Source organism: Cygnus olor, chromosome 1, assembly GCF_009769625.2.
Source record: "Cygnus olor isolate bCygOlo1 chromosome 1, bCygOlo1.pri.v2, whole genome shotgun sequence".
Lineage (NCBI taxonomy): Eukaryota > Metazoa > Chordata > Aves > Anseriformes > Anatidae > Cygnus > Cygnus olor.
Genome location: NC_049169.1, coordinates 98,317,685 through 98,341,446, shown reverse-complemented (window position 1 = coordinate 98,341,446; position 23,762 = coordinate 98,317,685). Strand labels below are relative to the sequence as shown.

The following is a 23,762-nucleotide window of genomic DNA, read 5'->3' as shown; positions in this document are numbered from 1 at the left end:
GTACAAGCATGTGTTGTCAAATAACAATGAACAGAGATCTTGAAAATGATGCAAAAGCCAGCAGCTGTTCACACATCACGCATTCGAGGTGTTTGTGTGTGTGTTACTACATGCCATTTATGTACCCAGCGGAGATTGCTGCTACTTGCCCAGGCAGGATCGGGACAGCTAAGGCACACGGAAAGCTGTGAGAGTAACACCACACTGTGCTCTAAGTGACTAATTAAGTCACAGTAATATTATTAAATTGCAGCTAAATGAGGTTTGTTTTCAAGTTGAGAAGCATTACAACACATAGGCAGTGGACCTGCTGACAAGGGGGCTCCAGCTGAAGACCTGGGAGCTCCCATCCATGGCGTATCACTCCGTATCACCTTTCCTGTAGAAAGACCCAGTTCTTAATGCAGCAAGTGCAGAAGAGGTTACTTCTGCTCAATTCACCTAGCTTTCAAAAATAAATTTTCAGGTTGATATAATTAATGTTGGGGGGAGGAGGGTATAATTAAATCTATTTGCAGTCCTGATAATTTGCACAGAAGACTGCATTAAAATATCAGAAGTCTTTTTAAGACCTGTTTTACCACTGAAATGATCTCTTCCACAATTAGGCACTATGTGATTATAGCACTGTGTCATTTAATTCCTCTTTGTTCCTGCTTTCCTTTGCTAATATATTCTGTAACAAAGTACTTTATTATAAAGCTACTTCTGTTGTTTCTTTGTATTACATTCACACAGACCTCTAACCTGATTCCAGATAATAAAAATGATTCTTGAATTTTTTTTATCTTGTTCTCTTTTACCCAGAATGAGTTTGTAAGCTTAAGTTGGACAAAACTGGGACTTCAAAATACTTGTAAACAGAATGGTTATGAATATTAACATTGGGTTGCTGTCTGTGAATAGGTAATATTAATGGCTAGTAATTAACCTCTTAACAGTTCAGTAAAAGTAAAGTAACATTTCTAAAAGAGGGTTTTTAAACTTTTTCTTTTTATGTGTAGTTGTGGGGTGTGAGTTGGATAATTCCAAGTTTGCACTTCTTGGGTTTTGACAGGGTAGGGACTAATGGGCTGGTTAGCCTGCTTTTTATAATGAGGAAAATATTTCAAGGTGATATCTCCTAATGAAAATATTGAGTAGGCAGAACATTTAAATCTTTGTCCTCATTTATAATCAGAAAATGCCTTATGGTAGAGACCATATTGATTCATGTGACCTTAAACATAAATTTGACTTCGGTATTAGAGCGCAGGTCCGGTCCTAAGCCTAGAGGAAAAACAGTTTGGTGGCAGCTCACACGCCCACTGAAGATGTACTTAGAAGGTCCACAGATTTCTCAACCTGTCAGTTTTTCTGAATGCTTTTATTGTACTTCATGCTTCAAAACTGTTATTGATTTTCTTTTTCTCTTCTATTCTTTTTCAGAAAGATGAGGTGTACCTCAACTTGGTGCTGGACTATGTTCCTGAAACAGTATACAGAGTTGCCAGACATTATAGTCGGGCCAAACAGACACTCCCTATGATTTATGTCAAGGTAGGTAACTAATAGCTGTGGTTAGATGAAGAAGTATATTACAGGAACAGACTTTCTGGATACCTCTCTTCTCACATAATTAGTTTTCCGAAATTTTTAGAAGCACGTACATCTTGAGGCAAGGAAAAAAAAGATGAGGATAATTCATGCTATGGAGAAGGAAGAATAGGAACAAAAGGCTTAAGTTTCAGCAGTTGATTTCTCACTTTACAGACATCTCAGAAAGGGCTGGGGGGAGGCCGGGGAGTGAGGGGTGTTTTGTTTTCAAGCAGTTTAGAGACTGACACCAGCCAGGTTACCAGCTTCAGCATCCTGAGAAGATGAAGACAAACTAGTACAAAGGTCAAGAATTCAAAGAGGATATCAGGAAGAATAGTGTTCTCTTAACTGTTACCTTCCCCTTTTCCTGGCATATGAGTAAGATTACACGTGCTTCTGAGGGAATGAAAGGTGCATTTTTCTCTTACCCTGCACTTGGAGCTCATTGGCTTCACAACTCAGCTTGAAGAGGTACTTGGGGGCAAGATGTTTGTATGCAAATTGTAGCCTCAAAACTGCACTCGAGCTGTCTGCATCTTTCATTGTCTTTTACAAAGTGGTTTGCAATGAATAAAATCTAATTTTTTTGTCAAGCATGGGGCACATCTGCGTCTCATAATTCTATTTCATATATTGTGGTGACCACAGTCCACATGCTGGTGAATGATCATGTTGCTAACTTTGTATCAGCTTGTTAACATGGCATCCAGATAACACTAAATGGAAGTTAGCAACAAATGTTTCTGACTTGCATTGATTTCTCCAGGCTCGTCTTTAAATATGTAACATTTAACATTAAGGTGGGCAGAATAATAAGCTTTAATTTGATTGAAAGAAGATGAAAGTTGCAAAAAGTAATTATTCTGATAACAAAGTGTTGTGCCATAACTATATGTGAAGAAATTGTAAATTGCATGCTTTGGCAATAGCCTGCATTGTTGCCTGTTTTTAAGAAAGCACAGAATCTTATCATTCAGCAACAAGAATTTCTGCTGCGAGGTCACTCCTGTGTTTGGCCTGTTGGTGGAACATGCCCTCAGGTTTTATGCTTCCCAAAGCTTGTTAGCTTAGGTTTTAGTAATTTATTTATATATTTTTGTGCTAATTGCAGTTCATTATGAGGACTTTGGGGGAAAAAAAGTCTTATCTTTTGAGAGAAAACTCTGCTTCAGCTGTTTCATCTTGCTGGATATTTGGGACTTCCCATTCCAGGTAGAACAGTCAGCAAGACTGTTCTTACCTTGTTTTTCTGACAAAGCAAGCCTTTGTCATAATCTTATGTTTTAAAAGAGATCACATGACTTTGATGCCATTAAAGCTTTTGCAATTGGAAGATACATTGACAGAACAAAGGTCAGGCCATGCCTATTTGATGAGCTTCTCTTTCCTGGGTAACAAAGAAGCTGCTAAGGAACTGCAGGGAATTTTTTCTAGTAATCTTTTTATTAAATTTTATTTGTAACCTCTAACAGTCTGTAGGAAATTCATGGAAATTTTGGGTTTGCCATGTTGAGATGGAAGGCATGCTTTATGAATTCCACATGCGTTGACTTGACTCCTCAACTTAGAGCAATCTGCTGGATTATTTTGCAATACACTTGCACAATAAAAACTTAACGTGTCTAGAACAGTCAATTCAGAAAGCGTTTGTTTGCTTTTCTTTGTGCAGAGTTGTGGTTTTGACAAACAAATACAAAAACTGAAAACAGAGCCAGAAGTCAGGCTATTCTTCTTTTGCTTGTATCTTCCCACCAAGCAAAAATGAGAGAGAGGGAGTGTAAGACAAAGATAATGGTGGGAGTGAGGCACACATGGCTTGATACCAATATCGAGTAGTTGCACCTGGTTTTACAGACTCTTAAAGCTGATGTGTGGAGAATGTGCTTTTAGAAAAGGAAAATGTGAAGGTGCAACTCCAGTCGTGTCCAGCCTTAAGCCTAATTTCAAATCGTTGGCTGCCTGTTGTCAAGACCTGATCCTGGGTTTTCCCATGCCTTTATGATTCTATATGCTACACAGCCCTAAGTATGTCCAGCAGCTTCTTATTCTTTGTAGCCCAATGTGTGTAGCTGCAGCAGCTGGACATTCCTGTGTTGTCCTGTATTTTTCCTATGTGATGCTCTTGACTTTGTAACATCTCCCCTTGCTATATTCCTCATTGCTAAGGAGATGGTCAGCTTTGAAAGGGGGACAAGAGCAAACCCTCTCTTAGCATACTATTTTGTGCCTTCTGTAATTTTTTTTCAGAACAGTTGTCTTCATAGGCCCTCTCTTTTTGCCCAAATGTTTGAAATTAAAATGAGTCTGTCCCTTCACCAAGAGAAACTGAGAGATTCGTTCTGGTGACAAGTTGAGACACTATCATACACGTACTTCATTTTTATGAAGAGACTGAAAAGATTGCAAAGCAAACTGAGACTTTATTTTGTGTATGTTTTCTGTGACTACCATCATTGTTTGCTCTGCAGTTATATTTTAAATGTTGGAAAGCTGGTATAATTACTTCTTTGGAAGTATGCTCATTTTCAAAAGAACAAATGAATGAATTTGAACCTCCTGTGTTGGTATGTGGCAGGAGGTGAAAAGATATGCCAGTTTCTGGACATCTTCACAGCACTAACATAAATTCAGTAGGGTTGTTTTTTGAGTGATTGTTTTTTATTCTAATAAGAGTTTGTGCTAGGTGAATTGTTTAGCATGTTTTGGCTGGGAAACTATGCCTTATGCAGTATTTCTCTGTTCCAGTTGTACATGTATCAGCTGTTCCGGAGTTTAGCCTATATCCATTCCTTTGGGATCTGCCACCGGGATATAAAACCACAGAACCTCTTGCTGGACCCTGATACAGCTGTCCTAAAACTCTGCGACTTCGGAAGGTAAGTTTGTCTATGGCCTGAAGCCTGGATGGTAAAACCAATTTCTTTCAAAGAGAAACTAGTGAAATTTTGCAAAGAAGCTCTCAGTGTTCCTCAGAAGTTTGTTTGTAGCTTTGGAAGGGAAATTACTAATACTTTGTTTTATATTTAAAATGATTTCATATTTAAAAAAAATGGAGCTGGAAAATAGTATCATGGGAGGGAACTAAAATTAAAGCCTGTTGTTTGTGCAGGTATTCAAAAAATTAAAGTAAAGATGCCATTGCATAGGCAAAATATTGTGCCATGGAAAAATAACACCAAATAATAGGGTGAAATGTGTTTGTGGAAGAAAAAACAGGCAGAACAGCATGGTAACATGAAAGGCTAATGCTACGCTGTATGAGCCTATGTGTATTAGTCTACCAATTCATTTAGTATTTCAAATACTGTAGAGGGTCAGGATCCGCAGTAACGCTTCAGACTGTAGCTCTTAGTATACATTTGTATTCTAGTTTTCCATGACACATTTTTTTTCTAATATCTGTTCAAGTGAATCACCTTTACAGTCCAGCCCTCATCTACAAAGTAAAACTGATACAGAAGTTGTGGAAATCCACACTGAGACAGGAGATTGATTTCTTCCTGGTAAAGTTTAGTCTTTAGATTGTGCTGTAGCTTTGCAGACTAAAATAGGTAGGTCATGTGTGTGAGAGGTCACTGAAGCTGCTGTTGCTAAATTTGCTTGCCCGTAGTGAGTGGGAATGTCAGATGGTGATTACCCAAGCAGTGCATCATCACGCCTGGTGGCTTGGGAATCTCCTTCTCAGCTCTACCTCACAAGCATAGCAGCAAAATAGGAATCATGCTGAAACTTGAAGTAACAATGCATAAAAAGTTGGTACTTCACTTTGTTAAAAATGTGGAATTGGCAATTATAGTTTCTGTGCAGAAAAGCTGTAGGGAAAACTGAGGCTTTTTAAAACAGGCTAAATGAGTGGTGGGAACACTCCTTCCCTGAAGGCTGAGTGGTGCATCTCAAAAGCTGGATGTTGGATTTAGCTGGCTTGCCACTCAGCTGGGTTTGTTGATACTTAATTGAATATATCATGTGTCTGAAAGGGCTGTTTAATCTTCCAGATCCTTTCCATCTAACGTCGTACTAATTAAGAAGTATAACATGTTCATAGACTCATGAACAAAAAAGTAACATGCTCTTGTGTCGCTTTATTTTCTTAGATGTTTCCAAAGGTACATGCACTTGTGGTTGGGGCAATACTGTAGGCTAGATCCTTTGTGGCAGTGTAAATGAAGACTTTACATGTTAATCTCGGACTATTAACATGTGCCTACACTGGCAAAGTTTTGTGGTTGTTTTTTTTACCCTTCTCAGATTCCTTTAGCCTCATGCCATACTCCCTTAAACAGCAAAGAGAGAGAATATTCTGATCAAGTTTAAAAAAAAAAAAAAAGGAAAAAAAAAAAGTCAAGTACTCAGTTCTGGTGAGCACCCAGGCCTTTTGAACCTTAAAAGGTAACTACATTTCACTGAGCTGTATTCTGTCGTCTTTTACTTTGTAAACAAAACTCTGTACCCTGCAAAACATACTGACAACTGCCAGCCAAAAATCTGACACTATTTATCCTCCAGATTGCAGTCAGAATTTCCTTTGCTTTGTACACTATAGGGTAGCTGCTTGATGGATTGAACTGATTTCACAGTAAATTGAGTCTGTGGCTTGTGTCAGCTTAGAAGAATGCAGTATTTTAGCATTTAGAAATTGGGGGTGGTGAAGAGTGCCGAAGCTTAACACTGGTCTGTGTTGAAATATTGTAAAACTTCTCATTACTAAAAGATTATTGTTTTGTTTCCTCTTCAGTGCAAAACAGCTGGTTCGTGGAGAACCTAATGTCTCATACATCTGCTCTCGGTACTACAGGGCACCAGAGTTGATCTTTGGAGCCACCGATTATACCTCCAGTATAGGTATGTATGTGTATTTGTTGAAATATATACCAGCTGCATGTGTTTTTATTCTGTAGGTAAGTGTAAAGGCTTGCAAAAGGCAGAATTTTGTTGTAAGTGGTCAGATACCAGTTGTTTACAAAGGACGCACATTTCATAGGTGGCTGCTGTGATTTCTATACCTTTTGAGGTTTCAGTGTCAGTTACATTAGAAAAGGGTGGTGGTTCTGCTTGGTTTTTTAGTATATGGGATGTAATCTGATTGAATAATCTGGTTCAAATAAAGCATTTCCCAGTTCTCCAGGTAATTTTTCTATTTAGTATTAAAGTAGGTATGAAACCTCAAACAGAAACCTCATTTTGATGAGTTAAAATAACTATAAAGAAAGACTGTAGAAATATCAATTATAACACTGCTTCTGGTATGCTGTGTGTTAGACCTGAATAATTCTGTTGCTTGTTTGCTTGGCTTTTAGTGAAGTGTTTTTAATGGCAGAGAAAATGTGGTGTGATGTTTAGCTTTAAACTCTCTTGAAAGGTTTAACGTAATGTGTACAGCAGCATTTCTGATTCTGCTTATTCTGTTAGCTTTTTCTTCCCCTTAGTCATTAATTTTGAACATAAAGACAACTTCTTTTTAATACCTGGCACATAGCTGCATCATGGCAATATTGGGGAAACCAGAGGTTTTGGCAAAGGGCAGGGATTAGCCAGGTTTTCATACAGCAGTCATAGAAGGTTTCTCGAAGTGAACAGCAGTGGGTTGGCTCATTGTGGGTAATACCTTCAGTTCTTTAGTCAAGGTGCTCCCTGGGGTCTTTTTGAAGGCTGTGCTGAAAAGACAGGGATTTGGCTCTCAAGTTCCCCATTGTAAGTTCTAACTGGTTAAACTCATTGGCTGGCTAGCTCATTTCACATCTTCACTTCTTTGAAAACAGAAGTATTCCCAAAGACTTACTTGCTTTCATTATTATTTTTTCCCATTAGTTATTCTCGTGTATTGTATTATAGCAACACTCACTCACCTCTCTTGGTATAGAAAAGTAGCAGTCTGGGGAAAATAATGGCACAGTAAAGATAAAGCGGCAGAACTTCTCTAATGGTTGGGCAAGCCAAAAATGTCAGCCCTAGCCCTGCCCTTCCTGCCCTTGGACACAGCTAGCTCCCGCAGTTTGCTCTTCAATATGCTGACTCGGCTTCAATTGGCAGGAGGCTTCATTTTGGCTAGGTTAACTTTCTGCTGGGTTAGGGAGTTGAATCAACATCACTGTGTAGCCCAATAAGCACCAGAGCCCAGGTAAAAGCGACGTGGCAGGAGCTCACGAGGGAAAGGAAGGCAGCTGATCCCAGCTGACATCTGTTAGCCAGCTGAGAGCTAATAGATTGACTCAGCTGTGTTATCAGAATGCACGGAGACAACTTGTTTCAGAGGATAACTGCATAAAACAAATATTTTAGGTGTCACCAGAAGAGACTGCTTTGTAGATGTCTGTGAAATGTCTCCTGCTCCAACTGTATAGTGACTTTAATCTTGCAATGTTTTGCAGAAACTTTAAAAGTTGTTGTTTCAATTTTTGTTTTCTTACCTGCCAGTCTCTACAATAATTCTAATAAAAATATCATGATAAAGTGAGGAGTCCATTTCCCACATGCCAAAAGCATCATGATTTTAAACCGTTGTGGTTCAGACTTCTCTCATGCCTCCAGAAAACTGTCACCCAAGCCTCTTCTAAAAAATGAATTGAGATGAGATTTGCACAGAATAGGTTGAAAATGAAGCTCAGCAAATACTTCTCCTTCCTTCCCTTTCCTCCTTCAGCTTCCTTTTCAGCAGAATCTTTGCATCTGGGAGCTGAGAAGTAAAAAGATGCTTTTACAAACTTATTTTGCAGTTTCCCAGCACTCTGCAATGTGCTGGGAATTCTGTGGTTTTAGGTATGTTATTCAGCTTTTTCCAGTGGTAATAAATGCCACGTTCATCCTTAGCTCTTGCTAGATAGGCAGCAGCAGTGCTTAGTGAGCACTCTTCCTTACTTCGCCGATGTAGGATTAGTCATCCAAGCGGAACCGACATTCTTTGTGCAACACGCGACAAGCACAGATAGGTTTCTTTTTGAGAGAAAGGAAAGAACATTTAATTATCAGTAATTCATCCATAATTCAAAGTATAGGAAACCCTGAAATGCTTCATTATTGTAATACTGGATTTTTAACCATTTTTTTTTTAAAGGTGGACATGTGTTTTCTAATTCCTGTATTCTTCTGAATTGTTAGCTCAACAGTCTTCCTGCTGGAAGTTCCAGTGTGTGTGTGGTAACAAAAACTGAACTTAAATGTGATGTAGGGATCTGTACTCTTCTGTTTAAACATGCTGTCTTAAAACTACATGGAAATAAAATAGGTGAAGAATATGAAGCCAAAAAGTGCTCCAAGTAGAACTTTCTTTTAGGTTGTCCACAAGGCATCTGGCTGTTTTTATGAGCTTTTTGTTACTTGATAACCTTACTGCAGGGCTTGTGATTGTAACATTCTGCAATACAGGGATCACTAGCAGTCTTTCTGAGCAAGAAGTACTTTTTAAACTTATGTTGTTTCACATGTCAAACTACACAAACAAGCAGTGACACTGGTGGCCCAAGACTGGCAGCAGAGCCAGAATGCATCGTGATCATGTCCATAGTCAGTCGTGCTGTTCAGAAGTGTGACCAGGAGTTGCATTATCCTGCCTGGTTTATCTAGGTTGTACGTTAACACATGAATTTGTCATTGTGACATAGCTAGATCTTAGATGTAGCAGAAACTGAATATGGCTCTAGGATCGTGTCTTTTAATCCTAGAAGTTGCAACAGAGCTGTAAACCGGCTCTGATTTCTGAGACTGTAATTATTTTATGAAAGCTCATGATTTAAAGGGGCCTTCTGAATTATAATTTAAAAATAACGTAAATCAAAGGTAGTGTTTTCACCTTTGTATGAATGTGTTCCTAGTTTTGTTTGCGCAGCTATTTTGTAGGAGTTTCCCTTTTTTGCAAACCAAGCCCTTCAGCTGTCCCTTGACAGTTTTGGCTTCCTTGCAGGTCTGTGTGTGATGCCATCCCAGAGTACATTTCCCACATGCTGCTGGCTGCACTCGAGCACTTGTCGCCTGGGTGCTGCTGCCGGCTGAAAAACCGTGGGATTGCTGCCCACATTCCCCTCGAATGTCCTGGGACAAACATAGACTGGCACTGGAGCAGGGATAGACGTAGATACTTGTTACTACATGATTCTGGTTTTATGAAAAGAAGCACTGCTGCTTTTACCCGCGGAACATGCATTTTTGCTAGGTGAGGTGATGGGACAAAGGAGTGCTCATCAGGTCCTGGTGGTGCTTCTGGATAGCGAGGGTCTGCTGGTCTCCAGCGTGTTTTCTCCGACACGGTGCTGGCAGGAATCGAGAGCATTCCAGAGGCAACATTTATAGCCCCTGGCAGGGAAAGATTGATCTGTATGGCTGTATCGCTGGCTGCTGTTGGGCTGTCCAAAAATAAGCGCCATGAAGTTATTCATTCACTTTCCTAGCAAGCACTAGGACCGAGGAAGAGAGTAGTTCATCAGAGCAGAATTCCCTCTGGAGGCACGTGCAGCGGGGCTGTCTCATAATTCCTTGGGAAGAACCATCGTGAGGTGTGTCCCAAACCTGTTTCCAGCAGTGAAAGGGATTTGCCTTTCTATCTCAGGTGGTGACTCCCAGCGCTGAAAATAAGCATGGGTGTTAATTTACTGAACTACTCTTTCATCTCTGATTCAGTTTCATCTCTTCGGTGCAGAAAAAGAGAGATACCGGTGTTGAATTTGTTCCTGATGACTTTCTAAGCATTTCATGTTTCAGCCGTACTCTGCATCATCGAGTCTGATGATGTGTGCTGGCTCAGTGTCCAAAACTTGCACTGACATGGCACGCATGCCCGTAATCCTCAATTTTGCTCTCGTTCTGACGTTCCAAAAAGTGTTCCAATTAAGTAGCGATGAAAAGTACTTTGTGCTTTGGCATTTGTCTACTAGAAGCTGCTGATTTTACAGCCTCCTAGGGCTACTTTTCTGACTTTCTTCCCTGTTAGTTTCTACAGATGGTTGGTTTCCAGAGAAACAACCTTGAGTCACCTCTGAGATGGAGGAAATCCATCAAGACGGATTAAGGGATAGTGGGGCAGAGATGACTGGATGAGGAAAAAAATGTAGGAAGGCAAATGTGCCCCACAGAAGTTCAGATGGAAGAAAGTTCTTAGTTTGAGCCTTTTCTCATCCATTCAGTATGAACTTTTTCTTCTTGAAAAAAATAAGTTTGGGGAGCTAGGGCATGATGCAACGAATGCTGCTCATGCAGTGAAGATGGGAACTAACTTTTCAGCTCAGGAAGTCAGAGTTTGAGATCACAACATTGAAATTTGTGCACAAAGTATGCTGTCGCAGCCAGCCTTGGTTAGAAATGGTCATTGTCCACTTGCAGAATTCAAGCTAGTATTTTGCAGGTTGTCATGCTGGATGCTTTGTCTTGAATTAAAGAGAAACGTAGGTTCTTTTACCTTCTCTAGTGCTGGAATGGCATAAAAAGCAAGGCAAGTAGTACCCAGATCATATTATTAGACAAGTTTATGATCACCTCATAACTGTGAAGATCAATAAAGTAATAGAAATGTATATTAATTTAATAAAAGCTTTGTAGTATAAGAGGCTATGTGAGTTTTTGAGTGCTTAACTTACTACAGGTCATTCAGATAATGGTATTTGTCTGTTTCTTTTGGATTAACCTGAGAGTACACAGCCATTCACTCACTCCCCCACCTCTTTGGAATGGGGGAGAGAAAGGTAAAACTTGTGGGTTGAGGTAAAGACAGTTTATTATTTTTCCTTCCTTTTCTGTCTTATTAATATAAAGAATACATAAAGCAAGTGATGCACAATGCAGTTGCTTACCACCAGCTGACCGATGTCCTGACAGACCCCGAGCAGCAGCCTACTCCTCATTTTACTGAGGAGCATGACGCCATATGGCATGGAATATTCCTTTGGCCGTTTGGGGTCAGCTGTCCTGGTTCTGTCCTCTCCCAGCTCCTTGTGCACCCCAAGTCCCTCGCTGGCAGGGCAGCACGAGGAGCTAAAAAGTCCTCGACTCAGTGCAAGCACTGCTGTGCAACAACTAGAACATTGGTGTGTTATCAGCTTTATTCTCATCCTAAATCCTAAACACAGCACCATACCAACTAGTAGGAAGAAAATTAACTCTATCCCAGCTAAAACCAGGACAGTGTTTTCAGTCTATAGAAGATACGACATAAGCTGCTTTTGTTACTTGTGAAAACTAGCTGCGTTTACCGCCTGTATTGTTTAGACTGCATTCTACTAAAGGTATCAAGAAAGTAGCTTTGCTCACTTTCTTCTACATAAAATCAATAGATTTCAGTATTTTTTCTTAAAATTTCACATCATCCCAACTAGTTTGGCATAAGGATAATTTGTTAAATTTCATTCTCATTTTTCTCTTAACATCCTCTCTTATTTATTAACCAATTTAAAGCATTAGAATAATAGTCATGTTTTGCCTTAATTAGATTGCATATATTAAAAAAAGTATACATCTCTTCCCATGGGAGCCAGTACTTACACTGCAAGTACTTACACTACTTTCACTGTACTGTGAAAGATTAAACTCTAACAGTTAGCTTTGACTGTAGAACACGGCAGAACACGGTCTGTTAAGAAGCTATCAAAAACTAATATGACCTGCCTTATCACTTCTCTTAAGTTATATATCTTTAAGTACAGAATTCAGTACAGTTTTATTTTTCTAAATATAGAACTTAGTACATTTTAAAATACAGCATTTAGTACATTTTACTTGCTTTTTAGCACATCTCTTAACAGGATTTAGTGCGGTTTTAGTACATTTTCTACTTCAGGATTGCAGAAAATGTTACCATTCAAATTTGGAAGATAAATTCCAAAAGGACAGATTCAAAAGAATAGTAATAAAAAAAAAATAGTAAATCATTTTGAAATGAAATTTCAGTCCTCTTAAAGTCAGTGGCAAAAATTTCATTAAATTTCAGCAGAGTCAAAATTCACCATTTTCTTCCTTGTTGTATATTATTCAGCAGAGTTGTATAAACACCTATGTAAATTGTATTTGTTACCATCCCTGCTTTCAAGCTGCTGAAGTTGGTTTCAGATCTCTGGCTTTAATTGAGAATACTTTGAAGATTTGCTCATTTCCTTGAAGAGGGGATGTCGCCCAAGTCCGAATTTGGAAGAGTGTGAAACAACACACCTGGAAAAAGTTGTGGATTTCAGAGCATCTGTGGTGTGTGTTGATTAATTTAAAGTATTAAAGCAAATAAATCAAGGAAAATTAAACCAACTTTTAACGAGGCATTAAATCACCTGATTTGATGAACTTCACTGCACAAGGAACAACTGCGTAGGTTTCCAGTGGATTTGCTGTGTTTGATGGATTCCCATGGCACAAATGCCACAAGCATTCCTTAGACTTCCCCAGCTGTTCCCTCATGACCTACATCCTTTTTATTCTCTTTCCCACTGCAGTGCCCTCAGCTTTCTTCTGCATCCAGCCTTTTTCTGTTTGCACCTCCTTTGGCTTGTGTGCTGCTGCAGTTTATGTTCTGGGCAAGCCAGGCAGGTCCCGCAGGGACTGAGCTCTCCTTTCGTAGTGGTGGCGCTGGTGCATTCTCTCCCTCAGGTTTTTACAAAACTTCTGAAATGGATTCAAGACCTTTGCCTTTCAGACTGGTCTGAAATTGGCTGGGGGAGGGAGAAGGGAGCCCGGGAAGGGATAAAACAGCACGAAGCCAATTTCACAGAGAATCCAGCCAGGTTATTTAAGAACAGTTTTACAAAACCACAGCCCAATTCAAAAAAAAAAAATGCTAACTTAGTTTCCAGATTTTAAAAGGAACTGAGTTCTGAGTGCTGACTTACTCAAATAACAGCTTTGGTTTTGTGCATGTTCTGTCTTTTCCTTCCCATATATTGTTTCTTTTTCAGTCCAAAATAAGTGTTGGAATTGTTGGTAATGATTACAGCTTTGGGGTACTACTTGCTTTGTGTATTCACACAGAAAGGACTCTACTTTCTCAAAACCCCTTAAGATGCCTTTACATGGACTGTTAAGTTACAGTGCTCAGCTTAATACTTTTAATCTGTTTCTTCACTGCTTCTGAAGAAATCTGTTATCTATTGAAATGTTGTGTAAATTCCTAGAAACCCAACCACATATTTGACAGGCTCTTGGTATGTGACAAAAGTAATACTTTGCATCATCCTTTTGTTGTATATATTGGTCTGATGGCTGTAGTTATCAGTTAGCAGCTGCTGAGCAGTCAGATGCAATTAATTATTCTTTATTTGATGCCTTTGCCCAAAAGAGATCTTGGCACCTTGGTGTCTTTATCAGCTTCTACTAAATATTGCTAAAAGTTCACAAAGAGTGTGGTTTGTTTGCTTGTTGAAATTTGACTTAAACTTGTGATTAGTTCTGATTGCCGTTTGCATTGCAAGTCATTACTTTTTAGGGTAAGCACTGATGCAAATTTTGTCCTAAGGCATTATGTGACAGTCCATCAATTTGACTTGGAGAGGCATTATGTTGAAAGCTGCAGTAATTTTTTGTCTGCCGTGTGTTATGATTGAACTGTATCTTTCTTGAGAAGAGGGGAAAATATTTCTACATTATCCCACTCTGTCTTTTTAATATGGACACGGGAAGGAAAAGTCTGTTCTCGCTTCCCAGTTATTGTTATGAATCTTGAATTCCTGGTGTTTTTATTTTTGTATCAGTCTCTAGTGGTTATGACAAATAATAGTCAACTGTTAGAGGACTATCATGTGTCAGTTATAGCTAAATATTTGTGTGCTGCACGTATCCTGCTTCCCAGTGGTGTTATTCGAATACACATAGGGAGTAAGGATCTTCAGCATGGAATATCTCCAGCTGGAAAACGTCTCAGGAGGTAAGTTCATAGAATCACAGACTGCTTTGGGTTGGAAGGGACCTTAAAGCCCATCCAGTTCCAACCCCCTGCTATGGGCAGGGACACCTCCCACCAGACCAGGTTGCCCAAAGCCCCACCCAGCCTGGCCTTGAACACTTCCAGGGATGGGGTTTTTATTATCTGGGTTTTGAGTTGTGGTGGTGCTACTGTTGTTTGCTGGAGGAATATTATAAGAGTATGCAAGAGCTCAAACAAGCATGGGAGGAAAGTGACTGGTTCTGTTCTTTTCTCTTTTGGGGCATTACAGTCTTGTAGGCTTTATAAATCTTTTGGTATTGATTGCTTTTTTAAGAGTTTTGTGTGAGGTTTCAGATGTATGTTGAATAAATTATGACTTTTCTAGAAAACCTTATAGACAACCTATTTTTTGGAGAAAGTTTGTTGCATCTCTGTCATACTTGTAGTCTGTTGAGTAGTTCAAACTTCAGTATTTGTTGTGCAGTTGGAGCAAATTCTCATAAGTATCTTCTGTCAAGTGTTCACTGAAACTGCTTAGTTAAGTTTTTGTTCAGAATGATTGTTTTGGAGGAAAAAAGCTAAATCCTGTAGTACATGTAGATGCGTTCTTAAGTTACTGTTGTAGTATTGAGTTGTCTTATTTCTATATAAAAAGATACACCTGTAATAGATGATGAAGATTGTCTTACATTGAGGAGCAGCTTCTAGTGGCTAGATTTGGTTTATGGTATATGAATGAAAATGAATTTATGGCATCTTTTACAGATGCTGTTGACCTATGTCTTGCAGCACCAGTGTTCAGCCAAGTTTGCAAATGGAACTGGGATAAAGATTAGGTCTTGATGTGACTCTGAGGCTGTCTAAATTATTACATACTACATATTACTAGTAATATTTGCAGTACTGGCTTGTCTGCTAATGTATATATGCTTCCAGTACATAGATGAAAAATTAATCCATTCAACATTCAGAAACAGCAAAAACATCAGCTGTTGTGGTAGATGATAACTATGGGTAGTTCATGATCATTGTGATTTAAGAACCACACAGGACTTGGGGAAATTCCTAATTTTCCTGTGGCAAATATACTGTTCTTTTCCCTATGTGCATAAGTTTTAATGTCAAGATATGCGGTGTTCGACATTATTTTCCAGTTCACATTGTCTCGTTGTTTGACCCTAGAATACCTGCCCCCCTACTGCTTTATGCCACATATCTTTGTTTCCTAGATGTACATTTAGGAGAGGAATGTTTTTGGTTTTTAGCTGTGTTATATGCAGTATGAAACCTGGCAAGTGATAAAGTTAGTAGCTTAAAATTTCTGTGGTTTTATATATATATATATACATCTATAAATGGCTCAATACATACCTTTTACTGATACCTTCTCTTGTCCTCTGCTTTTTTCCCCCTTTTCAGATGTGTGGTCAGCAGGCTGTGTATTGGCTGAACTGTTACTAGGACAACCAATCTTTCCAGGTGACAGTGGTGTGGATCAGTTGGTGGAAATAATCAAGGTATGGAATGGAATTTAAAGTGTGCTTTTTTTTTTCCCCAACTCCTTTGGAATCAGAATGAAAATGTTCATTGTTATGAGCTTGGCAACATATATTTTCAGTCACCATTGTACAATGAGTTGTGTGTAAACCATGACTGAAAGCACTTCTCGTGTTTTTGAGAACTTGATGATCTTTATTTGTCCCTCTTGTAATCACGTGTAACGATACATTATCTTTTAATTACATAGGGGTTTGTCCCATTAAAGGATTGCACTTTCAGTGTGCTTGGAAATGGTGCTTCCATACTGAGCCAATATTTATGCATGTGTGATTCTCGTTCTTTAAGAATCTGGCTCTTTTTTCTTTGTTGCACGCAGTTAGTACTTGGCTTGGAAAACAGTGTTATTAAATTTCTTTGTGCCAGATTCTTCACATATGTAGCCATCTTCTCTTCCTCCTTCCTAACAGTTCTTTGAGGTAAGGGGTGAAAACGTGCACTCCTTTTTGCAGCTGGAGAATTGGGACCTAATTAAACGTAGGGGAGAATACCTTCCATCTGAAAAGTCTTATTTTTGAAGTGAAAAAGACCTAATATTTCAAAATACGTAACATTTATATATCACTTAAGTTCAAACACATCTTGATTGATTTAATTTGGTAAGCTGTGAATATTCTGTGATTCTCAAATTAGAGGCATGGAAAAAATAATTCATAGCTTAAAAGATTGGTGCCTGACTTCCCAGCATCTATCCAGTTCAGCTTTGGTACCTTTGAAATGTTTTTTTCCCTAGTATAACCATCCTCATTTAACGCCTGCAGTGCATCTGTACTATGCACGTAGTAAAATGGGAGCATTACAAAGGATAAGATGTATGCGTGTGCTTTTTGGCTGTATTTCATCACCACAAGGGGACTGTACTAAGAGAACTTCCTTCTTGGTTTTGCCGCTTAACAGCTACCTTGATACATACATGTTTGTGTCAACTTCCTCCTTGTATCGATTATTCACTAGAAGAACTGTAAAAATCTGTGTGTTGCTGGTGTCTTTGTCCCTGTCTTAACACATCTGATGCCAGCCAGCTCCAAGTTGTCATCCTGCTGCATGGAGAATGTGAGGCTCAGTGTTTCTGTGGCCTGCTCTCTGGTCTCAGTCAGATGTGTCCTGACCTTTCTAGGCTCTTGTCACGTCTCCTCCAGTGTTTGACTACGTAAACCTAGCTACTGCTGCAGTGGTTTTATGTCTGTACTGCTGGAAGTCATCCAGTTGATTCCTTTCCTCCAGAGGCTTCCCGCACCTCCTTCTCCTAAGACTTCCTTGGTTTCTTATTATTGTCTTTCTGCCTAGTGTATCTCAAACTCAGTAAGATCATGTTGGGTCAGTTTACATGGGAAACATCCGTGGAAAAATGAAGTTGCTGTCACAAGCAGTGCTGATGATGACACAAATGATAATTTTCTCTTCTTGAGAAGCAACTTGGAGCAGTGCAGTGCCTTCCATTGCACAGCTTTTCTGAGAAGTAAATCGGTCCCTCTAAACACTTCAGAGTGCTAGAGTTCCTGAGGAATTCATACGATAAACTGTGCTGCTTGCCATCAGAAGTTTGCAAAAAGTTCTGTTTGGTTTAATTAATGTCGGCATTCCCAAGAAACTATATCTAATGAGTTTTTGTGAAAACTACTGTTTATATCACTGTGAAAGTCCTGTAAGTCCTTCATGGCTCAGTTAGAGATCTGAGAGTAGAGAGGCCTTATCAGCAAAACCGTAGTGTTCTGGCATTGCTCTGACTTAAACAATATCCAAGTACAATAATTAGGAAATAGATGTCCTCTCATTATTGAGGATGTTTGCCAAGCAGAGATTGTGGTTTTGTTTGAAGTTTACTAGAAGCAGCTTTCATTAGCTGGACGTTTTTGGTTCTGCAATATTGGAAGAAAACATCTGTAAACTAGTAATTTTATAGCATATATGTGCTCTGATGGTGATGATTCTGCTTCTTGTACACTTGTGTGAAGTTATATTGAAGCAAAGGAATACTTTAATAAAATTGCTGTTGGTCTGTGTACAGTCTACAGTTTCTTTAAACACTGCTACCATAAATTGTAGTAATTTTTATTGACCAATTCGTAGAATATCCCGAGTTGGAAGGGACCCGCAAAGACTGAGTCCAATTCATAGCTGAATATATAGTACTGGCAAACTAATGTCATGTTGCATGATGCCAGAGGAGTATCTGGTGTAAAGGCTTGATCTTCGGTAAATAATAGCTTGACATGATGATTTTCACCTCAGAAGAAACAGATTACTGAATTTCTTTAAACTAGAAAGGTTGATTCTGAGTGATCATCCAGACCTATGGGTTTTTTGGGGGGATGTCTCATCTCCTTTTAGATACATACCCCTCTGCACACAGAAATTAAGTGAAACAGCTTTAATGTAGGAATAACTCCATTTTATAGGAAGCCTAGTCTCTTCAATTAAAAGGTTACTGTTCAGAGAATGTTTTAGGAAAGTCGAGAGAACAAATGCTGTAAATCTTTAAGTAGAAGTTATGAAAAAGGGTGTTCACTGGTTCCTTAAATAAAATACAATGGAAAATGTAAATTAGAATGGGTGGATGCCATGAATAATTTTCTGCCCATATATTTGTTACAGAGAAAACACAGATTCTCAAGGCAACAATAGAAGGGAAAATGAATGTAAACTGCCTAAGGGAACTGTTTTTCAATGCCCCTGTACCACATCTCATGTTGTGAATTTTTGTATCAACTATTCATAAAAGCACTGGCAAAAGGCTGAGGTGAGAATACAAAAAGAATTGTACTTGAGGATAGCGCAACAAAAATGTGAAGCATGAGGTTATTTAAGATTTCATTTAGAATAGGGTTCATTTAATTATTTTTTTTTTACATATGGCATCCACCACTTCCATTTGATGCCATAGAATGTTTATCTAAAACTTACGTTGTAACACAGACTTATTTTAATGCTGGCTGGCTGTAGGAAAAGCAGAGCTATGGGATCCACCAGTTGTAGGGTATCTCTCATGAGACCCCACCTGGAGCCCTGTGCTCAGGTTTGGGGCCCCCCAGTACACAAAGGACATGGAGCGGTTGGAGCAGGTCCGGAGGAGGGCCATCAGGGTGATCAGAGGGCTGGAGCACCTCTCCTACGAAAACAGGCAGGGTTGTTTAGCCTGGAGAAGAGGAGGCTCCAGGGAGGCCAGTACCTTAACAGGACCTACAGGAAAGCTGGGGAGGGATTCTTTATGAGCAAGTGTAGTGATAGGACAAGCAGTAATGGCTTGAAATGGAGGATATTTGGGAAAAATTCTTTATTCTGAGGGTAGTGAGGCACTGGCACAGGCTGCCCAGAGAAGCTGTGGATGCCCCATCCCTGGAGTTGTTCAAGGCCAGGTTGGATGGGGCTTTGGGCAACCTGGTCTGGTGGGAGGTGTCCCTGCCCATGGCAGGGGGTTGGAACTGGATGGGCTTTAAGGTCCCTTCCAACCCAAACCATTCTGTGATTCTAGAACAGCCATGAACTTTCTACAAAGTTGCAGCTTGGGAGCAGTGCTTCTTGTTGCACTGTGACCATCTTGGAACCTCACATTTCAGATGGCTTCCTTGGAATGCATGTCTGAAATTGAGGGACAGAGAAAATATAGTATTTTCAGTTCCCCAAAAGGACTAGAGTAAAACATATTTATCCACACATCTGGAAATGCATCTGACTTTGATCCATTAAATTTACTTGAATCCCCTGCAAGAGGTCAGCTTAGAAACTTTTCTGCGGGTTCCTATCAGTTCAGAATGACTAAGAGCAACAATCAGTCTTGTAGCATGCTTCAGGCCAAGAAGAATTTTTCACTTGCTTACTCAACTGTGATTATTCAGAGTTTGTTTCACAATACAGCAATTGGATGCTACATCTGGTTATGAAGTTTCTGCATTAGACTGGAGAATGACTTTGAAATGCCACCACGTTAAACAAGTCCTCCTGTCTCACGCAGCACCAATGACGTCCCCTCGGTAGTGGTGATCATGAAGGCAGTATTTCTGAGATGTGTCCATCCAGCATGGCTTGTCCTTCCCACAGGCTGCGTGCTCAACATTCTCGGTCCCTTGCTTTGTCAGAAACATTTTTGGCTTTTGTCAGACTTTGATTCACTTTCAGCAGCCTTACTTCCATTTCGTGCAGTTTTTGAGGTCTTCTCCAGCCAATTGTGCTTGGAATTTCTCAAGGCCTGTTCGCCAACTGTTCCAAAAACCTGTGCCCCTCTAGAACCACAGCATCACGTTCATATGAATCAAAAGACAGTGTCCTTATTTTTAGCTTCTTTCTCTGTCGTTCGTATTTCTTTAGTCTTCAGTCTTTCCATAGTAATACTTCTTTCTTTCCTTCCTTGTTTCTTTAATAGTTCTTCAGTCTTTCCAGATGTTCTAAGTCTGGCTGGGAGAAAGAGATATTTGACCACTTACCCCTGACAAAAGGATATTTGATATGGGGAAGTACTGTCTCGGAGCTCCGTCTGAAGAAATAATTAATCTCAGCACATTCTTCTTGAGTACTTTCACCATTACAGGAGAGAAATTACATGGTGTGCTTTTTCCAAGGTTTTATCTTGGATGGTGACTCTTCCTTATTATTTTTAGCTCTTGCTGGCTACTCTAAATGTTAGGTTATCCCATCGCTAGGAATATCTCAAGTGGGTAACCCGATACATCTGTTGTAATTCACGCCCCTGCTGGCTTTCGAGTTACATCTCCTTCAGAAATGTGCTAGTTCCTGAAGCAGGCACAGCAGCACTTCGGGCTGCATCAGTGGTCAGGTAAAGAAATTACATCAGAGCAAATGCCACACCTGAGAGAGCAGCGGTCCCTTCACTGCTGGAAAGGTGAAACTGCTCCTTGCAGCAGCCCAGGATGGTTGCAGTTGCTGCCTAGCTAGAATCTGCAGCACAAGAGGGATATTGCTGAATACAGCTCAAAAGAATTGCTCTCAGCCTGCAAGAGGGGATTTTTGGAGATGCTGTCGGTGTGGGCTGCTACCTAATTCCCCTTCGTTGTGCACACAGCAAGGAATGCAGCCGTGGTGCCTGCAGGACGGCCATGCCTGCCATACAAGCTTGGATGGGGGAATTCCTGGTCCTCCCCCACACTCTCTCGTGGTGCTGCAGAGCGTTGAAATCATCAAAGGAAAACTGGCTGGGATATCCCCACGACTGACCCATCTTCAACCACAGCTCCCGCAGAACAGGGTTATTCTGTGTTCCCCTTGCAAAAAGGGAATTTCTGAAACATCATGGTTTTCTTTCTAAGATAAATACTTATATGCATATTTACATTCTGGAAGGGTCTGTTTAGTTTACCCTCCCTACTCCCCTCAAAAAATGGGGGAGAAAAATCTTTGTCAGAAGAATGAAACGGCAATACTCATCTGAGCAGCCCTGGCACACTGGGAGGACCACATCTGCTAATCTGCTTTTCGTTGTCTTTCCCAGAAATACTTTTTCCCCTGTCTGTGCTGCAATCTTGAGGGTGAGATGCATCGACTAACTTGTGATTGTAGGAAAGGGTTGCAGGTTTTTTGGTTTGGGTTTGGTTTTTTGGTTCCTCTGGACTTACATGATTATTCCTTGCACCGAAGAATAATAAAATCATCTTCCCATAGTTAGGAGGAGGGCAAGGGGAAAAAATTTATTAAAAGACAAGCTCAATAGTATCAGGAATCCTAACCATGTGTAACTTTTTGGTCTCTGACAGTTTTACTGAGCTGAACACTAAGTATAGACTGCAATTATAATATATGGCTCACACTCAAATGTCAGGGTACTATTTTGGGCTCAGTTTTTGAAATAAAATAAATTAACTCACAGTAGTTAATGGGGAGAGTGGAGCTGTCTCTTCCAGGAGAATAAGCAGTTGGAGAGGAGGCTTCTTGTTATCAAATGTGGTCCTGCACTGAGCGAATGTGTGGCACTGGGACCGTCTGTCAGCGCTACGCAACACCCGCTCGTCTCTGCTGCGGGCTTTTGTCTGAGTCCTCTCCCATAAAGGCAGTCTTCTGGCATTTTCCACCCTGCACCACATCACAACTTGGCTGTTCCTGTGCCTAGTGCTATTCCACACTTGCAGTGCTTGCTGGCAGGCGGTATGAAAAGTTGATGAACAATTATACTCATGTCAGCAGTGACAATGGGTTTCTTCCTATTCCTGTTGTGTGGCTGTTCTTGAGTTTGTGAATAGAAGAAATCTCTATATTTAGTTGGCTTTCCTTTTTCTTTGACAAGAGCATGCTTTTGAAAGACTGTGTATATAAAATGTACAAGTTTATTTTTTACCATAGACCTCTTGAAGCATTATTTCTCCGACCTGTGTTTACTGCTTGAGATTCTAGCACTGAATTTAAGTAACAATTTGGCATACCTCTAACGACTTTCTGAAGAGGTGCAGACATGTTCACAGAAGTATTAATTATGCCATCTGGTAAACCACACACACCAGATTTTCTGGAGGACATTTCCTTGTAAGATTGCACAGTTTACACAGGGAGGGCAGTGTACCACTGTAACTGTGGCTTTCTGGAGGACTGAATTAAATAACCATCTTCTTCCCTGTCGAGTTCACTTCAGTCCTCACCAGCCAGAGTCTCTAAACTTTCCATCTACCTATGCATTTAATTGATTTTGATATTTTGGCAAACATTTAGCAGTAACAATGACTGTCAGAAAAGGTCTTTATTTCACTGGGGTTTGTGCAAAACTTACAGTTTCCTCTTTTTCATATGTTGCAGCAGTGTGGTTTTGGTCTTAAATAACCCTGCACGTTTTTGTGCAGTGAAGCTAGGTGTGGACAGCCTCTGTCTTCAGTACTGGGGTGTAACTAAGGCATCCCTTGGAGCTGAATATTATACATCCTTATGTGCACATTCAGTTGCAAGTGCATAAAATGAAGATCATTATGCTATTTGTAATCAAATTCAGGACTTAATTCAGATACAGAATTTTCTTGATGTTGTTTGTTAGAGATGTGGTTATAGATTTTCTTTAATTTCTTAAGATATATACCATTATGCTATCTTCATGAACCCTGTTCCTGGAAGAAAAAGTATTTAGGGTTCTTCATCTATTACATGTGAATGTTAAGGAATAACTTTCCAGAAAATACTTGTAAAAGCTCCAGTGTTGAATTTTTGTCCTGAGAGAATTAAACCAGCATGTGTCTTGTCAACAAGTGTATTCCTTGGTTACTCTTATTGGATAGTTTCTTTTTCCATGTATTTTTATTTGAGATGATGGTGACTATTGGGGATGAAGAGTAACAGCATTTGGCTGCTAGCCTGTTGCCTTCACTTGAAAGATCTCTTCTTACAAGTCTTGCATAGTCCCCGTTCATTCATTCAAATGTTAAGTCTGCATTCTAGGTACAGTCGAAAAAACCCATCCTTTTCTTTGAAGATACCACCTTTCACAAGACTGTCCCCAAGAAACAGAAGTAGAATAGCATGTACTAATCTGCATAGACCTGAATAATTAAGTATTGGTCTCAATATTTCTTAAAAGCTTTCTGATGTAGGCAAGGTTAGGGAGGGATCTTATCCATGTATAAAAATACCTGAAGGGAGGGTGCAAAGAAGCTGGAGCCAGGCTCTTTTCACTGGTGCCCAGTGCCAGGACGAGAGGCAGTGGGCACAAACTGGACACATGGAATTCAGTCTGAACACAAGAAAACAGTTTTTTATCATGTGGGAGTGTCAAATACTGGAGCAATCAGAGAGGCTGTGGTGTCTGCATCCTTGGAGATCTTCAAAATCTGCCTGGACACAGCCCTGAGCAACTGGCTCTTGCTGACGGTCACTG

General features: G+C 39.9%; 1 protein-coding gene across 5 annotated transcripts in view; it reads left to right on the top strand.

The window, feature by feature from the left end:
* Positions 1-23,762, top strand: part of GSK3B (glycogen synthase kinase 3 beta) — a 145,011-nt gene that overhangs the window by 91,859 nt on the left and 29,390 nt on the right. For all 5 annotated transcript variants that reach the window (XM_040571805.1, XM_040571789.1, XM_040571782.1 and 2 more), the window contains 4 exons: positions 1,429-1,539; positions 4,324-4,454; positions 6,314-6,420; positions 15,824-15,921. In XM_040571805.1, the coding sequence (XP_040427739.1) occupies positions 1,429-1,539; positions 4,324-4,454; positions 6,314-6,420; positions 15,824-15,921 (447 nt within the window). The remainder of the gene's footprint in view (positions 1-1,428; positions 1,540-4,323; positions 4,455-6,313; positions 6,421-15,823; positions 15,922-23,762) is intronic.